Raw genomic sequence first — 18,206 nt, 5'->3', positions numbered from 1 at the left:
AGTGATGTTACCACGACACCACAACCACCTCATCCTCCTCCCCACACCATCTCTAATTTATTTTATATTGCCTTTCCTCATTCTTCTGGAATCACTTCTGCCTGATATTTTCTCTGCCCATTCCACCAACCTGTCTTTAAAGACATACCACTGTCCTCTTCACAATAATTCCAAGTTGTGTCATTGGCAAATGTTAATTTTGCCATGCATTATGTCTAGGTCCTTGTCAATCCCTTTTATTCCATTGGTGTCAACTTTGCTGACAAACCTGTTTTGGGCACTTTATGAAATGCTTTCAGGAAGTCCATGTACATTCCAACTGCATCACTCTCCAACCTTCAGTTTCTTCACTGAAATATTAGTTAATCACTGTTTGCCCTTAGCAAATCCATGTTGGCTTCCCTTTAATCCACATGTGTCCAAGTGACTTGTTAATTTGCTCTGGATTTTCATTTTCAAAAAACTTTCCCATACATGAGGTTGAACTGACTGGCCTGTAATGGATGGGTTTACCCTTGCAGTCCTTTGGCCCCACTCCCGTCTCTGAGGAATGGAAGATTATGGTCTGTACTTGTGCAATTTCTGCCCTGGTCTCTGTGTATCCTTGGATGTATCTCATCCAGTCCCATTGACTTACCAAATAAACTGCAACCAGTCTTTCTAATGTCACTGCTATCAATTAGCCTAAACAGTGTGTTAATTACCTCCTGTCACTGACTTGGGCAGCATCTTCCTTGGTCAAGACCAATGCTAAGTAATAGTTTAATGCCTCAGCTATGCTCTCTGCCTCCATACTTCCCACTTTTAGTCCTGAATCAGCCCCACTCATTCTCTTAGCACCTTTTACTGCTGACATAGAAACCGAGAAAATAGGAGCAGGAGTAGGCCATTCATCCCTTCAGGCCTGCTCCGCCATTCATTATGATCATGGCTGATCATCCAACTCAGTAACCTGTTTCCACTTTTGCCCCACACACTTTGATACCTTTAGACCCAACTCCAATATCTGTATTTAACTCCTTCTTGAAAAGAGATGTTTTGGCCTCAACTGCTTTCTGTGGTAGTGAATTCCACAGGCTCACCACTCTCTGGATGAAGTAATTTCTCCCCATTTCAGTCCTGAATAGCTTACCCCGTATCCTTAGACTGTGACCCCTGGTTCTGGACTCCCCCACCATCGGGAACATCCTTCCTGCATCTACCCTGTCAAGTCCTGTGAGAAACCTATAAAATTCTGAGATCCCCCCTCACTCTTCTGAACTCCTGCGAATATAATCCTAACTGACTCAATCTCTTCTCATCCGTCAGTCCCACCATCCCAGGAATCCGTCTGGTAAACCTTTGCTGCACTCCCTCGAGCAAGAACATCCTTCCTCAGATCTGTCCATAGAAGATTTTGTATTCCCTTTTGTTAGCTGCCAGTCTCTCCTCTTTTTGCTTCTCATTTCTTCCACTTCACTCTGAACTTTCAATGTTTAGCCTGTTCACACTTGTTCACCTGACTTCTGTCATACACCTTTTTTCTGATTCATCTTACTCTCTATCTCTTGTCATCCAGGGAGCTCTGGCTTTGTTTTTTGTCTTATCTTTCTCATGGGAATGCACCTTAACATTACCCAAACTCTTTTGAAAAGTAGTCCTTTATTCAATTGCAATTCTGCCTGACAATATATCTGGGACAGACCTATTCTCATACCATTGAAATTGACTTCACCCAAATTTCATTACTTTTCCTCTGAATTTGTCCCTACCTTTTTTCCCCAAAGAAAACTAAACCTTGTGATATGAACACTGTCTCTATATATTCTAACACTTGATCCACTTGTCCCATCTCATTCCCTAGAATGAGATTCAGATCCAGAAATGTCTCCTTCCTCATTGGACTAGAAACATAACTGAAGTAGAAAATTCTCCTGAACACACTTGAGAAACACTTCCCCCTTTCTGCCATTTACACGACCATTATTCAGTCCACATTAGAATAATTGAAGTCCCCCATTATAACTACTCTACATAGTTTTTGCAATGCTCAGTAATTTCCTTGCAAATTAGTTCCACCATCTTTTTCTACCAGTTGGTCCCTGGAATATATGCAGTTGTGGAATGGTACTGCCATTGTTTCTCTCCCTCCTTCCTTCATTGCTCCTTACTGTACCATGCCCATTTTTAAGCCGGGCCTCTATTGTCATATCATTCCCCGATGTGGCTATCTGAGGCTGCAGATCACTAATGAATTTGTAATGTTTCCTTGGTCACCAAGCTTTCAGATAATCTTCATGTCTATGGCTTCTGTAAGAGGTTCCTTAATTGCCAGACTGCATGCTGGACATTAGGAATACATCTTCTTTGGCCTCCTTATCTCGAGAGACAATGGATAAGTGCCTGGAGGTGGTCAGTGGTTTGTAAAGCAGCGCCTGGAGTGGCTTTCAAGGCCAATTCTAGAGTGACAGGCTCTTCCACAGGTGCTGCAGAGAAATTTGTTTGTCGGGGCTGTTACACAGTTGACTCTCCCCTTGCGCCTCTGTCTTTTTTCCTGCCAACTACTAAGTCTCTTCGACTCGCCACACTTTAACCCCGTCTTTATGGCTGCCCGCCAGCTCTGGCGAACGCTGGCAACTGACTCCCACAACTTGTGATCAATGTCACAGGATTTCATGTCGCGTTTGCAGACGTCTTTAAAGCAGAGACATGGACGGCCGGTGGGTCTGATACCAATGGCGAGCTCGCTGTACAATGTGTCTTTGGGGATCCTGCCATCTTCCATGCGGCTCACATGGCCAAGCCATCTCAAGCACCGCTGACTCAGTAGGGTGTATAAGCTGGGGATGTTGGCCGCCTCAAGGACTTCTGCGTTGGAGATACGGTCCTGCCACCTGATGCCAAGTATTCTCCGGAGGCAGCGAAGATGGAATGAATTGAGACGTCGCTCTTGGCTGACATACTAATAAAAATAAACACCTTCATAAACAATTACTTGCGAATTGTGGCAGGTAAATCACCAGAGCCACAAGTAAAGTTGTTTTACAAATTAGAATATTTCACTCTTGGGAACTGCTCAAACATAGTTATAATTTCACTCCCCAAATTTGCTAACACATCTGTATTCTGATCTTTGAGCTGGAGGGTACAGCAGGTGGCGTATCAAGACTGAGCTGATGCACATCTAAAGGAGTGAACTTCGCTAATGGCACTGAGTAAATCAGGTAATAACAAGGTAGTCTGTGAAAAGTCAATGGGCAAATTATTGGAGAAATTTGAGGGACTGAAAAATCGTCAATTAGCAAGTGAAAGATGAGATGGACAACCAGTGTTGGGTTTATTAAGTGGAGCTCATTTGTGACTAACTTCAATAACTCTTTGAAGGAGGTAATAGTCAATGAGCAAGTTTTGATGTCTACAATGAAATGTGTCTTTTGACCAGGTCCCACATGGCAGATTAGTGAGAAAAGTGAAAGCTCATGGGATCCAAGGGGAATTAGCAAATTGGAACCAAAATTAGCTCAGTGGCAGTGTTATGATCTGTTTGAGATGTTTTGAGGACTTCTGTTAAAGATTGTGGATGTTTGTTATTTGCAAAAATGAAAAATTCCATGGATTTATTTATTGCTACAAGAGTCAGTGGGAAGACACTAGAGGTTTTGTTTGAAAACAAACCTTTTACTGGATGTCATATGCCTTAAGCTAAACAAACAGCCTTGATGACTTGTGTGCCTTCAGTCATTTCTTGATATCATGTAGAGCAAGTCAAATTGGCTGAAGTCTGACATCTGTGAAGCTGGGGACTTCAGGAGGAGGCAGAGATGGATCATCGACTCGGCCCTTCTGGCTGAAGACTGGTGCAAATACTTCAGCCTGAACTTTTTGACACTGATGTGCTGGGCTCCCCCATCATTGAGGATGGGGATATTTGTGGAGCTGCCTCATCCAATTAGTTGTTCAATTGTCCACTGCCATTCATCACTGGATGTGGCAGGACTGCAGAGCTTAGATCTGACCTGTTGGTTGTGTGATCACTTAGCTCTGCCTATTGCATGCTGCTTGGCATGCAAGTAATCCTGGGTTGTAGCTTCACCAGGCTGACACTTCATTGAGGTAAGCCTGGTGCTACTCCTGGCATGCCCTGCTGCACACTTCGTTGAACCAGGGTTGGCATCCCCACTTGATGGGGATGGTAGAGTGGGGAAATGCCAGACCATGGAGGTTAGATTGCAGTTGAGTACAATACTGCTGCTGATGGCCCACAGCACCTCCATGGATGCTCAGTTTTGCATTGCTAGATATGTTTGCAATCGTGGCATGATGATCAGTGCAGACTTGGAGGGCTGAATGGCCTGTTCCTGTGCTGTACTGTTTGTTCTCTCCCATTCACCATGGTTGTAGTTCGACAACATGATGTAGGGTATTCTTAATGTGAAGATGGGACTTTGTCTCAAGGACTGTGCAGTGGTCACTCCTAAATACTGTCCTGTGATGACCCATGGAGAAGTGGAACTGAAGAAAGACTGCACTACTCCTGTCTGTCATAACAGCAGGAAGCAGAGAGTAAATGGTCATTGAAGGATTTTACTAGGCATTTGTCTTTTCCTTGAGCCAGAGATGAATCTGAACTAGTAATTTTAATTGGAAATGGACTTTCCTGCATGAATGTTTACTAAAATAGTTTTGGCCTCAACTGGAGGCTGGTTGAAAATTCTGGACACTAATCAAGGTAAGCGAAGGATGTAGAGGGTGCAGAAAAGTTACTAGAATGAGCAACGCCACTTATGTTGATAGATTGTAGAAGCTGCTGCTGTTCCTAGTAAAAAGGAGTTTGAGGTGATTTGATAATTTTCACTGGAATGACAGACGTCGAGGGGCAACATGATAGAGTTTACAAAGTTATGAGCGGCATGGACACAGTGGATAGTCAGAAGCTTTCTCCCCAGGGTGGAAGAGTCAGTTACTAGGGGACATAGGTTTAAAGGTGAGATGGTCAAAGTTTAGAGGGGATGGACACACGCATGGAACTTGCTGGCAGGGGAGGTGGTGGAAGCAGATACAATAGCAACATTAGAGACATCTTGACAAATATAATGAATAGGAAGGGAATAGAGGGGTATGGGACCTGGAAGTGCAGAAGGTTTTAGTTTAGGCAGGCATCAAGATTGGCACAGGCTTGGAGGGCCAAATGGCCAGTTCCTGTGCTGTACGGTTCTTTGTTCAAAATGAGGGTCTGAAATGTCATTACAGAACTTACCATTGTTACAATATATCAGAACCAAAAGGGAACAAGCTGGTCAATAGAACCAGAGGTGATGGGAGGAATACTTACAGAACAGGATGCAGATGGTTACAGATAGTTATTGATTTTATGCCAATATTGTCTGACTTTACTGTCATTTTCAGCTGAGTTTCCCCAAGCCTTCTGAAACTGCATGCTCAATATCAGCAGCAATCCCTTTCTAAAGGATTGCCCAGACAAGTGTATTGAATTAGCACTGAGCTGTTGTATCAGAGCAGTGTCATTCCACTGAATAGAGTGGAGTAGAGCTTCATTCAGCTGACACTACACAAGGATGAGCAGCCACAGACTCCATCCTGAATATCCTAATGCTGACCCTCCTTCATGCTTTGTAATGGGTCTGTAATCAATCTGTATTTGACAATTCCCAACAACTGCTCAGACTCAGTATTCAGCTTCCACTGCTGCTCAGCAACAGCCCAAACTGCTTAAGATATTTGAAGGATCAGATTTGTCAATTACAAACATCACCCAGACTAGTGAAACAAGGGAACCCTGCAGCACTGCCAGGCTCCAGTCAGTTTTCCTAATCTCCCATTAAGTGTCATTTCAGCAACCTGACTTGCTGTTTCCCCATCTTCAAGGATGCATCAGAGATATCCTAACTTGGTCCAATTAGTAGGAATGCTGGTGCTCCTCATGTTGCAATTCTCCCTTCTCCTGCAGCATCCAGGTATATTTGTCAGTAACCAGTATCTCCAGCAACCCAATAAAAACCCAAGCACATGGTCTAGACTAATCCTCAATACATCAGCTCAGGGTTAATTCTCAGCAGGAACAGATTGTTCAGATGTCTGTGGCAGAGTCCAGAAAACCAGTCCTGTTCACTGAGGATGGAGTTGACTGCTCATGTGTCAGGTTTGAACGAGTTAATATATTTATGGAACTGGCAGTACCAGAAAGAGGTCTGCGACAATTGCCCAGGATCAGAGTTAGTTACAACTAGAATCATGAGCAACCCCATTTTATACTTGTGGGTGAGGTGTAATTGATCACTGAAAGTTCATTATAAATTGCAACTGCCATTGAATAATTTAACATTCAGATAGAGACCAAGACTTCATCTATAAACAGGAGTTTATTATCCAGACAGATCTACAGTTCCATTGATCTGCACTCAGAACCCACCCTGTGACCCACATCCATTTTCCACACAGCAACAGTCCCAACCAACAGGACGACAGAGAGCAGAGCCACCCCAACTGCTACTCCAGGAAGAACATGGGAGGGGGAATCCACAGCAGCATCTGCGGAGAGAAGCCAGGGTTAGAGGGGCACCAGTTACTGCATCACTACACATTGGAGGAAGTTCCTCCTTTACCTTTCTCTTCCTGCTGGATCCCTGCAGACAAACTCTCCCCATCTTCCAGGAAAATGATGGGCCCAGTGGTCACCAAGGTCCCAGACTGGTCATTGGTGCTTCTTCGTCTCTCTGGGAAAGGAAGAGTTCAAGGTTCAGTAGTTGCCTGAATCAGATCTTCAAGCTCACACCTGCTGAGTATTGGTGTCAGGAGGAGATAATCCATTTAGTAAAGTAAATTGGATGGGTGCTTGATGGAAATAAAATTGCTGAGCTACAGGGACAGAGCAGGGGAATGAGACTGATTTATCTACAGAGAAGTGACAGTGGACTGTGGGGGCAAAGGCCTCCTCCTGGGCTGTAATCACTTGATGGCCTCAACCAAAAAAGCACTAGGCTCTATGACAGACACTAAATGTTGGTTCCTGATCAAAACAATTCCATAGGACTGGTTTTAAATCACAAAGCTTCTACAATGGCCAGTCTGGCCTTCATTAACTAATTTCACTAGTGACAATAGAGAAAACCCTTCTAAAAATAGAGACATTCGGTTGGAAACTCCTGCTGACATGAGAATCAGATGCCTGTTCAAAGTTTCGAGACAAAGATTGAACGAGTTGAGGCTTGGAGCAGAGTGCACCTGGACCAATTAGATTCCACTCTGCAGGTGAGGAGTGAGGAACAATGAACCAACATTCCTGCTCACATTATCCTGGCTGAGGGATCACAACATGCTTGGTCTGCATCTCCCTGCTTTCTTGTGCTCACACTGACTGCCACTTCCTGATGGAAACTTGCACACAGTGGGACTTGGGGGAAAACATTGAGCAGTTCAGAGCTGCAGGATTGCTGACACTTCTGGGCCCAGTGTTCAAATCTCCCACACTCCCCATCAGGGTTCACTTTCTACTCACATCCCAGGTACTTACTGGGGCTGCAGGAAGCTGTGCAGTTCTCTCGGCTGGAAGGGGAACAAACCTCAGCACTGCAGTGGAAGTAAACCTGCAAAGAGACAGTGCGGTATGGTGAGTGCCACAGCTCCCAGGAAGCAGGAGGAGAGGAATGCTTCTCCATTCAAAAAGATAGATAGAACAGGGAGCTCACTCAGTAACAAGCTCAACCAAGTCAGCCAGAATGACTGAAGGAGACTCACCTCCCCGCTCAGAGGCCGGCCTGAAACTCGCTCCCAGAAAGTGAAAGTGCTGACTACAAAGCGCTTATGATGAGTTGGGAAACGCAAATGGGAAGCAGCGTCTAGCGGGAGGAGGCGGCTTTTGTAGTTGTCACCAGTAAAGGGGCACCTGGAACAGAAAGAATGATAGCATTGCTGTCAACTAGTGATCCAAGATGAGACTAGAATACAATGCAGAGGAACAGGGAAACCACTTGCTGGCACCTCATTGCTTTGCTGAATCTTCATTGCCTCCCCCACCCCCTCACCTGTTCACCAGGAGCTTCCATTGAAGCTGGGAATAGGGCTCGGCAGTAGGGCTCGCCCAGCACTCATTGAGCACCAGCACAAGGGATGGGTCGTTCCGGTTCAGGACACGAACCTCCACAAACACGGGCTCCCGGAGCACACTCAGGATCGGGTAGTCACTGGCCACGTACCAGCTCCGGTAGGCAGCATCTGAAAAGAGAAAGATGCAGGATGGTCACAATGTGCAGAGACAGAGAGAGAGAGACAGAAGTTGGACACTAGCCATCAGAGAGCACTCGCTACCTCTCGCTATTCTCAGCTCCAGAAGCAGGATCCCGGTCTCGGTGGCAGGCAGTGGCGGAGAAAGGGTGTAAACTCGGGGCTTCAGCTGCAATTCAGACTCCTGGCTTCCCTTGTAACTGCACTGGACATGGAGCCTGCAAGAGAAGGGACACGGCTGCACAATTCAGCTCCTCACCACCTCTAGCCGCTCAATGTGCTCCCATTCTCACCTGAAGGGGCTGTCCCGGCTCACCGATCCCAAAGCACCATCCAAGATCTCAAACTGAGCCAACACATCCGTTTCATACACCACGTCCACCCCGTCCAGCTACAAGAGACACAAGACCATCAGTACTGACTGACACCCATTGATGGGACAGCCAAGCCACAATACATACCCGCTGGCTAGTGCCACACTCAGTAAGTGCGAACTCAAAGAGCACAGTGTCTACAGAGGCCACGGTGGGACTGCACTCAGCTCCGTGTCCATCCTTCAGATGCACCGTTGTCAGGTTTACAGGAGGCAGCGTCAAATCCTTGGAGATGGCGATCAGGACCCGCCCATCCTTGGTGCAAACTGCAAGACAGGCAATGAAAGGAGTTTAGTTGTTGTCCCAATCTCAGCAGAACATGTTTCTGAGAATACTTCCAGGGATGAGGGACTGGGACTTCAGCTCTGTGGATAGAACAAGGAATACAGTCCCAGCTTCCCCAGGAGGAGAGATTTGATAGGTGGGCAACATGAGGGGCCTAGACCAATTAGATAGAGAGAAACTGTTCCCATTGGCACAAGGGTGGAGAACCAGAGGGCACAGATTGAAGGAGATTGGTAGAAGCAGAGGTGACAGGAGGGAAAACTGACACAGCGAGTGGTTAGGATTTGGAATGTACTGCCCGAGTGGTGGAGACAGATTTAATCAGAGCTTTCAAAGACTATTGGATAATTATCTGGAGATGACATGCAGGGCTTTTGAGGGGGGGGGGGGGGGGGGGGGGGATGGTGGGGAGAAATGAGAAACAGGGGAAGAAAGCCAATTGCTCTAACCAGGCAAAGGGTTGGCCCACTCAAGGACAGAGAAGGGAATCTGTGTGGAGCCAGAGGAAATGGGCGAGGTACTAAATGAGTACTTTGCATCAGTATTCACCAAGGAGAAGGTCTTGGTGGATGATGAGCCGAGGGAAGGGAGTGCAGATAGTCTCAGTCATCACATTATCAAAAAGGAGGTGGTGTTGGGTGTCTTGCAAAGCATTAAGGTAGATAAGCCCCCAGGGCCTGATGGGATCTACCCTAGAATACTGAGGGAGGCAAGGGAAGAAATTGCTGGGGCCTTGACAGAAATCTTTGCATCCTCATTGGCTACAGGTGAGGTCCCAGAGGACTGGAGAAAGCCAATGTTGTGCCTTTGTTTAAGAAGGGTGGCGAGGATAATCCAGGATATTACAGGCCGGTGAGCCTTACGTCAGTGGTAGGGAAACTATTAGAGAGGATTTACTCCCATTTGGAAACAAACAAACAAACTTGTTTGAGACACAGCATGGTTGTGAAGGGGAGGTCGTGTCTTACTAATTTGATTGAATTTTTTTGAGGAAGTGACGAAGATGATTGATGAGGGAAGGGCAGTGGAGGTGGTCTTTATGGACTTTAGTAAAGCCTTTGACAAGGTCCCGCATGGCAGACTGGTGCAAAAGGTGAAGTCACATGGGATCAGAGGTGAGCTGGCAAGATGGACACAGAACTGGCTCAGTCACAGAAGACAGAGGGTGACAGTGGATGAGTGTTTTTCTGAATGGAGGGATGTGACTAGTGGTGTTCCACAGGGATCAGTGCTGGGACCTTTGCTGTTTGTGGTATCTCTAAATGATTCAGGAAAATGTAGCTGGTCTGATTTGTAAGTTGGTGGACGACAAAGGTAGGTGGAGTTGCAGATAATGATGAGGATTGTCAGAGGATACACATCGGTTGGAGACTTGGGCGGAGAAATGGCTGATGGAGTTTAATCCGGACAAATGAGGTAATGCATTTTGGAAAGTCTAATGCAGGTGGGAAGTATACAGTAAATGGCAGAACCCTTAGGAGTATTGACAGGCAGAGAGATCTGGGCGTACAGGTCCACAGGTCACTGCAAGTGGCAACGCAGGTGGATAAGGTAGTCAAGAAGGCATACGGCATGCTTGCCTTCATCAGTCAGGGCATAGAGTATAAAAATAGGCAAGTCATGTTGCAGCTGGACAGAACCTTAATTAGGCCACACTTAGAATATTGTGTGCAATTCTGGTCACCAAATTACCAGAAGGGCGTGGAGGCTTTGGAGAGGGTACAGAAGAGGTTTACCAGGATGTTGCCTGGTCTGGAGAGCATTAGCTATGAGGAGAGGTTGGATAAACTCGGATTGTTTTCACTGGAACGACGGAGGTGAAGGGGTGACATGATAGAAGTTTACTAAGTAATGAGTGGCATGGACAGAGTGGATAGTCAGAAGCTTTTTCCCCAGGGTGGAAAAGTCAGTTACTAGTTTAAGGTGCGAGGGGCAAAGTTTAGAGGGGATGTGCGAGGCAAGTTTAAAAAAAAAAGGGTGGTGAGTGCCTGGAACTTGCTGTCAGGGGAGGTGGTGGAAGCAGATACGATAGAGACATCTTCACAAATATATGACTAGGAAGGGAATAGAGGGATATGGGCCCCGGAAGTGCAGAAGGCGTTAGTTTAGACAGGCATCAAGATCGGCGCAGCCTTGGAGGGCCAAATGGCCTGTTCCTATACTGTACTGTTCTTTACTTTCAGGGAACCAGTAAGTACCTGACGGTAAGAATGGCCTCCTGTGCTACAATATTCCGATTTCATCATGGCAAGTAAAACTCATGCCACGTAAATGCCAGGCAATGACCATCTCCCCTTGATATTCAATAGCATTCTGATCACTGAATCCCCCACTAACATCCTGGGAACTGGGGTAACTATATAAATAGTGTAGCTACAAGAGCAAGTCAGAGGCTGGGATTCCTGCAGTGATTAACTCAAAGCCTGTCCATCTACAATAGCATAAGTCAGGATTGAGATAGAATGCACTCTACTTGCCTGGATGGGCACATCAACATTTAACAAGCTTACACCATCCAGGACAAAGCAGCCCACATAATTGGCACCCCATCCACAAACATTCACTCCCCTACTCCCAAACAGTAGCAGCAGTGTGTACCATCTACAAGGTGCACTGCACAACACAAAGGCTCCTTCGACAGCTCCTTCCAAACCCACAACCTTCACCACCGAGAAAGACAAAGGCAACAGTTACATGTTAACACCACCTGCAAGTTCCATTCCAAATCACACCATCCTGACTTGGAACTATAATCACCATTCCTTCACTGTTCCAGGATTTTGATGCAGTAACTCCCTTCCTCACTGTGGGTGTATTTATCCCACATGGATTGCAGCAGTTCAAAAAGGCAGCTCACCACCACCTTCTCAAGGGCAGTTAAGGATGGCAATTAATGCTGGCCTGGCCATTAATACCCACATCCCAGGAACACATAAAAGGCATGATTCCATGACCTCTCAGCGGGAGGATCCCAATCCCACAATCACTTCCACTCCTCTATAACACTCCTGTCCCGATCATAACCCACACCAAATCCAGTTACATCTTCACCCTGCACTCCAACTCACATCGGCTCCCAGTCCAGCAGAGAAAATAATTTTAAATTCTAACCCTGGGGTTAAAATCCCCTCCCCATATCCAACCCCCCACCCCCAACATTCCCCAAACCCATTTCCAGCCCCTTGATCAGGAAATTCTCTCTCCTACTTCCATCAGCCTCAAAGAACAAAGAACAAAGAAAATTACAGCACAGGAACAGGACCTTCGGCCCACCAAACCTACGCCGATCCAAATCCTCTATCTAAACCTGTCGCCTATTTTCTAAGGGTCTGTATCTCTACTTCCTGCCCATTCATGTATCGGTCTAGATAAATCGTAAAAGACGCTATCGTGCCCGCGTCTACCACCTCCGCTGGTTATGCGTTCCATGCACCCACCACCCTATGCTTAAAGAACTTTCCACGCATATCCCTCCTAAACTTTTCCCCTTTCACTTTGAACTCGTGTCCCCTTGTAATTGAATCCCCCACTCTGGGAAAAAGCTTCTTGCTATCCACCCAGTCTATACCTCATGATTTTGTACACCTCAATCAGGTCTCCCCTCAACCTCCGTCTTTGTAATGAAAATAATCCTAATCTACTCAACCTCTCTTCATAGCTAGCGCCCTCCATACCAGGCAACATCCTGGTGAACCTCCTCTGCACCCTCTCCAAAGCATCCACATCCTTTTGGTAATGTGGCGACCAGAACTGCACGCAGTATTCCAAATGTGGCCGAACCAAAGTCCTATACAACTGTAACATGACCTGCCAACTCTTGTACTCAATGCCCCATCCGATGAAGGAAAGCATGCCGTATTCCTTCTTGACCACTATTGACCTGCGTTGCCACCTTCAGGGAGCAATGGACCTGAACACCCAAATCTCTCTGTACATCAATTTTCCCCAGGACTTTTCCCATTTACTGTATAGTTCACTCTTGAATTGGATCTTCCAAAATGCATCACCTCGCATTTGCCCTGATTGAACTCCATCTGCCATTTCTCTGTCCAACTCTCCAGTCTATCTATATTCTGCTGTATTCTCTGACAGTCCCCTTCACTATCTGCTACTCCACCAATCTTAGTGTCGTCTGCAAACTTGCTAATCAGACCACCTATATTTTCCTCCAAATCATTTATGTACATCACAAACAGTGGTCCCAGCACGGATCCCTGTGGAACACCACTGGTCACACATCTCCATTTTGAGAAACTCCCTTCCACTGCTACTCTGTCTCCTGTTGCCCAGCCAGTTCTTTATCCATCTAGCTAGTCCACCTTGGACCCCATGCACCTTCACTTTCTCCATCAGCCTACCATGGGGAACCTTATCAAACACCTGACTGAAGTCCATGTATATGACATCAACAGCCCTTCCCTCATCAATCAACTTTGTCACTTCCTCAAAGAATTCTATTAAGTTGGTAAGACATGACCTTCCCTGTACAAAACCATGTTGCCTATCACTGATAAGCCCATTTTCTTCCAAATGGGAATAGATCCTATCCCTCAGTATCTTCTCCAGCAGCTTCCCTACCACTGACGTCAGGCTCACCGGTCTATAATTACCTGGATTTTCCCTGCTACCCTTCTTAGACAAGGGGACAACATTAGCAATTCTCCAGTCCTCCGGGACCTCACCCGTGTTTAAGGATGCTGCAAAGATATCTGTTAAGGACCCAAATATTTCTTCTCTCTCGCTTCCCTCCGAAACCTGGGATAGATCCCATCCGGACCTGGGGACTTGTCCACCTTAATGCCTTTTAGAATACCCAACACTTCCTCCCTCCTTATGCCGCCTTGACCTAGAGTAATCAAACATCTGTCCCTAACCTCAACATGCGTCATGTCCCTCTCCTCGGTGAATACCAATGCAAAGTACTCATTTAGAATCTCACCCATTTTCTCTGACTCCACGCATAACATTCCTCCTTGGTCCTTGAGTGGGCCAATCCTTTCTCTAGTTACCCTCTTGCTCCTTATGTATGAATAAAAGGCTTTGGGATTTTCCTTAACCCTGTTTGCTAAAGATATTTCATGACCCCTTTTAGCCCTCTTAATTCCTCGTTTCATATTGCGCCTACAATCCCGATATTGTTTCAAAGCTTCGTCTTTCATCAGCCGCCTAGACCTTATGTGTGCTTCCTTTTTCCTCTTAGCTAGTCTCACAATTTCACCTGTCATCCATGGTTCCCTCACCTTGCCATTTCTACCCCTCATTTTCACAGGAACATGTCTCTCCTGCACGCTAATCAACCTCTCTTTAAAAGCCTCCCACATATCAAAAGTGGATTTACCTTCAAACAGCTGCTCCCAATGTACATTCCCCAGCTCCTGCCGAATTTTGGTATAGTTGGCCTTCCCCCAATTTAGCACTCTTCCTTTAGGACCACTCTCAACTTGGAACATAGAACATGACAGCGCAGTACAGGCCCTTTGGCCTGTGGAATTCTCTCCACAAACCTCTCCCCTCCTTCGCTTAAAACCAAACCCTAAACCAATATTATCAGGGCTCAGTGTTAAATCCTGACAGTTAATATTCCCGGGATTCTCCTGGGGGAGTTTGATTGGGATGAAGATAAACTATTGGAGGAGATGGTCTTCATCCCACAATCAGTTTCACAGACAGGTTTGAAATATCCACTGAACTAAATCCAAGGAAAATGAAAGGATTATCCTGGACAATCCCAACTACAGCTGACCCTGGAAATAACTGCTCTGGAATATAGACGGAGTGAGAATACACCCACCTGGCAGATTGTCCAGTGAATAGAAACACGGCGGCACATCCCGGCTCCCAACATCAAAGCAACAACCTCTCCGCACACACTCACTGCCTGCAATTCCCGCAAATCCACACTCTTGCCGGAATTTGGGAGATATCCAACATTTATCAGCGGGCAGAAAGAGAGAGGGCGGCTGAGCAGAACAGATTGTAACAAATAACAAAGCTAGAATACGGAATATCTCCATGATAACAAGTGAAACCTCCCAGGTGAGTAAGGTTACTGAACACAATGCCCCTTTTTCTGACAGCTCTGTTTAAGCTGCAGTAAATGAGTTTGCCAATCAGCCTGAGACACAGTCCCAGCTCCACCGCCTCCTCAACATTAACCCGCATTCCCACGGCTCACACGGAGATGGGCTCTGTTTTTAATCAAGCAGGAAAGGACACTGGCTCCAAAGACAGCTCCACAAGTGTCCCCTCTTAAGGAGGCAGCACGGATAGAATTTAGACATAAAGTCTCATGAAGTCAGGAAAGCGAGAATTGTAAATGATCATCTTGTTGTTTGTGATAATGACACACTCGGTATCTTGTGGGACAGAGAGAGGCCGCTTCCATCCCATGGACACTGGGGAAGATTGATTCAGCTCCAGATCAAAGCCCCTCTCAGAGACCCCCATCTCCTGGAATGTCCCCTTGTGATCTCAGTGGATTGAACAGATCCATGTTTTAAATAAAAACAGGAAATGCTGGAAATACTCAGCAGGTCTATCAGCATCTGTGGAGAGAGAAGTAGAGTTAATGTTTCAGGTCAGTGACCCTTCATCAGAACTGGCAAATATTAGAAATGTGAAAGGTTATAAGCAAGTAAAGTAGGGGGTGGGGCAAGAGATAACAAAGGAGAAGGTGTAGAAAGGACAAGGTCAAGGAATAACTGAACAGAAGGTCATGGAGCAAAGGTAAACAATATGTTAATGGTGTGCTGAAAGACAAAGTATTAGTACAGATAGGGTGTTAATGGACAGAAAACTGAACAGCCATAAGCACAAACATAAAAAAAAACAGTTGGTAAGCAAACTGAACAAACTAAGATGAAATAAATAAATAAATATATAAAACATAAAATAACTAAAAATAAAAGTAAAATTGTGGGGCCCGTCCTGCTCTGAAATTCTTGAACTCAATGTTCAGTCCGGCAGGCTGTAGTGTTCCTAATCGGTAAATGAGATGCTGTTCCTCGAGCTTGCGTTGATGTTCACTGGAACACTGCAGCAATCCCAGGACAGAGATGTGAGCATGAGAGCAGGGGGTGGTGTTGAAATGGAAAGCAACCGGAAGCTCGGGGTCCTGCTTGCGGACTGAGCGGAGATGTTCCGCAAAGCAGTCACTCAGTCTGCGTTTGGTCTCCCCAGTGTAGAGGGGACCACATTGTGAGCAGCAAATACAGTATACTACATTGAAAGAAGTACAAGTAAATCGCTGCTTCACCTGGAAGGAGTGTTTGGGGCCTGGGATAGTGAGGAGAGAGGACGTAAATGGGCAGGTGTTGCTATGGGTACCTGCATGGGTCCTAGTTATGCCTGTTTTTTTGTGGGATATGTCAAACATTCCTTGTTCCAGTCCTACTCAGGCCCCCTCCCCCAACTCTTTTTCCGGTACATTGATGACTGTATTGGTGCCGTTTCCTGCTCCCACAACTTTGCTTCTAATTTCCATCCTTCTCTCACCTTTACATGGTCCATCTCCAACACTTCCCTTCCCTTCCTTGACTTCTCTGTCTCCATTTCTGTGGATAGGCTCTCTTCTAATATCCATTATAAGCCCACCGACTCCAATCAGCACTCTCTTCTCATGCAGTATAAGTTGTTGTTTTCCCTCACATTGGTTATTCTTGTGATTGTCCTGATGAGTGCAGGATGAAAAGCTTCGATAACATCTCTCTATTTTCAGCAATACTCAAGTTCTGTACAACTAAATGATGATTTATATGTTTTTCCTTTAATTTTGATACCATCTTTAACTTTTTTAGTTAATGACGGATGGTGGGTCCTCAGCTTGGAATTTTACTTTCTTGTTGGAATGTATCTATTCTGTGTATTCTGAAAGGCTGATTTTGCTGACCATGCAACCACTAGGCAGCGCAATATTTGCCCATGTGCAAATGCAGCCTCATGCACTGAAATGTCACTGTCTGCGATGTTTTTGGCAGCTGTCAGTAGCAAAGATGGCGCTGCTCAATTCATCACAAAAACAATAAGGAATGAAACCAAAAGATGATCGCAGCCTCATCGCTTCCTCTCCTCTGCTCTCCACTCCCTCCTGTTTCTGGTCACCTCTCCTGCTCCCAGCAACGTGCTGTTTAATGAATTTTATTGACAATTGTGTCTGGACACAAACCCTAATTTTAAACCAGTGAGCATTTTAAAAAGGAATTTCCAACATTTTGGAAGTTGGAACAGATAAATCCTGGGAGCTTGTGTTCAGCTTGATTGTGTGTGCAATTCCCCTTCTTCGCCTTGCTGCTCGCTCCCCACTCCTTCCCACTCACATTCTCCTTCCCCTTCACTGGCTATCTTGTCACTCTCTCTCTTCCTCGCTTCCCAGGAGTGGGTGGTGAAGTGGGGAGTGAGCAGCTGAGTGGGGAGAAGTGGGGAGGCCGGGAGTGATGAGTGCCGAATGACGTTTTTGCGCACATGTGCGAATTAGTCCTGGCAAGCCGGCTGCTGATGTCGGCTGAGCATGTGCAGCACCAGACTGACAGCAAGTGTCTGTTCTGTGCCTGTGCGAACCTGGGTGCACTCTGATGACATGGGCACCGGGCTTCATTGTCAAAAGTCACTTTGATTCTGAAATATCCCCTTAAATATCTGCCACTGCATCTCTATTGACTTATCCCTTAACCGAATTTGCCAGTTCACTTTTGCTAGCTCTGCTTTCATGCCCTCATAATTGCCCTTGTTTAAGTTTAAGATCTTGGACCCATTCTTCTCTCCCTCAAACTGAATGCAAAATTCAATCATATTATGATCACTGCTACCTCGGGGCGCCTTGACTATGAGGTCATTAATAATCCTATCTCGTTACACAAGACCAGGTCTAGTATAACCTGCTCTCTGGTTGACTCCAGAATGTGCTGTTCTAAGAAACTATCCTGAAAACATTCTATGACCTCCTTATCAAGGCTACCTTTGCCTTCTGATTTTTCCAGTCTCTATGTAGATTAAAATCCTCCAATGATTATCGCTGTATGTTTCTGACAAGCACACATTATTTCTTCCTTTATACACTGTCCTACCATGTGGTTACTGTCAGGGGGCTTGTATACCACTCCCACAAGGGACTTCTTGCCTCTATCATTTCTCATCTCTACCCAAACTGCTTCTACACCATGGTTTCCTGAATTTAGGTCATCCCTTTTTATTGTGCTTATACCATCATTAATTAGTTCTGATCTCCTTAATGAAGAAAGGATATACTTGACTTATGCATGCAAAAAGGTCACTAGATTGATTCACGAGGAGAGGTTTGTCCTATTCGAAGAGATTAAGTAAAATTAACCT

General features: G+C 45.7%; 1 protein-coding gene across 1 annotated transcript; it reads right to left on the bottom strand.

Annotated features, from left to right (window-relative positions):
• Positions 1-180: 180 nt before the first annotated feature.
• Positions 181-16,461, bottom strand: LOC137381225 (zona pellucida sperm-binding protein 4-like). Its single transcript, XM_068053603.1, has 11 exons — positions 16,374-16,461; positions 8,682-8,860; positions 8,514-8,611; positions 8,305-8,438; positions 8,022-8,211; positions 7,735-7,882; positions 7,511-7,583; positions 6,603-6,713; positions 5,598-5,705; positions 705-846; positions 181-268 (listed from the first exon to the last, which is right to left on the bottom strand). Exons 1-11 carry the CDS (start codon positions 16,459-16,461, stop codon positions 181-183), a joined length of 1,359 nt encoding a protein of 452 aa, XP_067909704.1.
• Between the last annotated feature and the right edge of the window lie 1,745 nt (positions 16,462-18,206).

Source organism: Heterodontus francisci, chromosome 2 (genome assembly GCF_036365525.1).
Source record: "Heterodontus francisci isolate sHetFra1 chromosome 2, sHetFra1.hap1, whole genome shotgun sequence".
Taxonomy (NCBI): Eukaryota; Metazoa; Chordata; class Chondrichthyes; order Heterodontiformes; family Heterodontidae; genus Heterodontus; species Heterodontus francisci.
The sequence above is the reverse complement of the archived record's forward strand: the minus strand, read 5'-3'. Positions and strand labels throughout refer to the sequence as shown.

Excerpts from the sequence above, each read along its gene's own strand:
- LOC137381225 (XM_068053603.1), bottom strand. The coding sequence starts at position 16,461 with ATGGATATTAGAAGAGAGCCTATCCACAGAAATGGAGACAGAGAAGTC. Across the intron at positions 6,714-7,510 it reads CACAGCTTCCTGCAGCCCCA|AGAGACGAAGAAGCACCAAT; the intron begins GTAAGTACCTGG and ends TTCCTTTCCCAG. Across the intron at positions 269-704 it reads GCCCAAGTCAGTGACAGGAG|GTTTGTCAGCAAAGTTGACA; the intron begins GTAATTAACACA and ends TGCCCAAAACAG.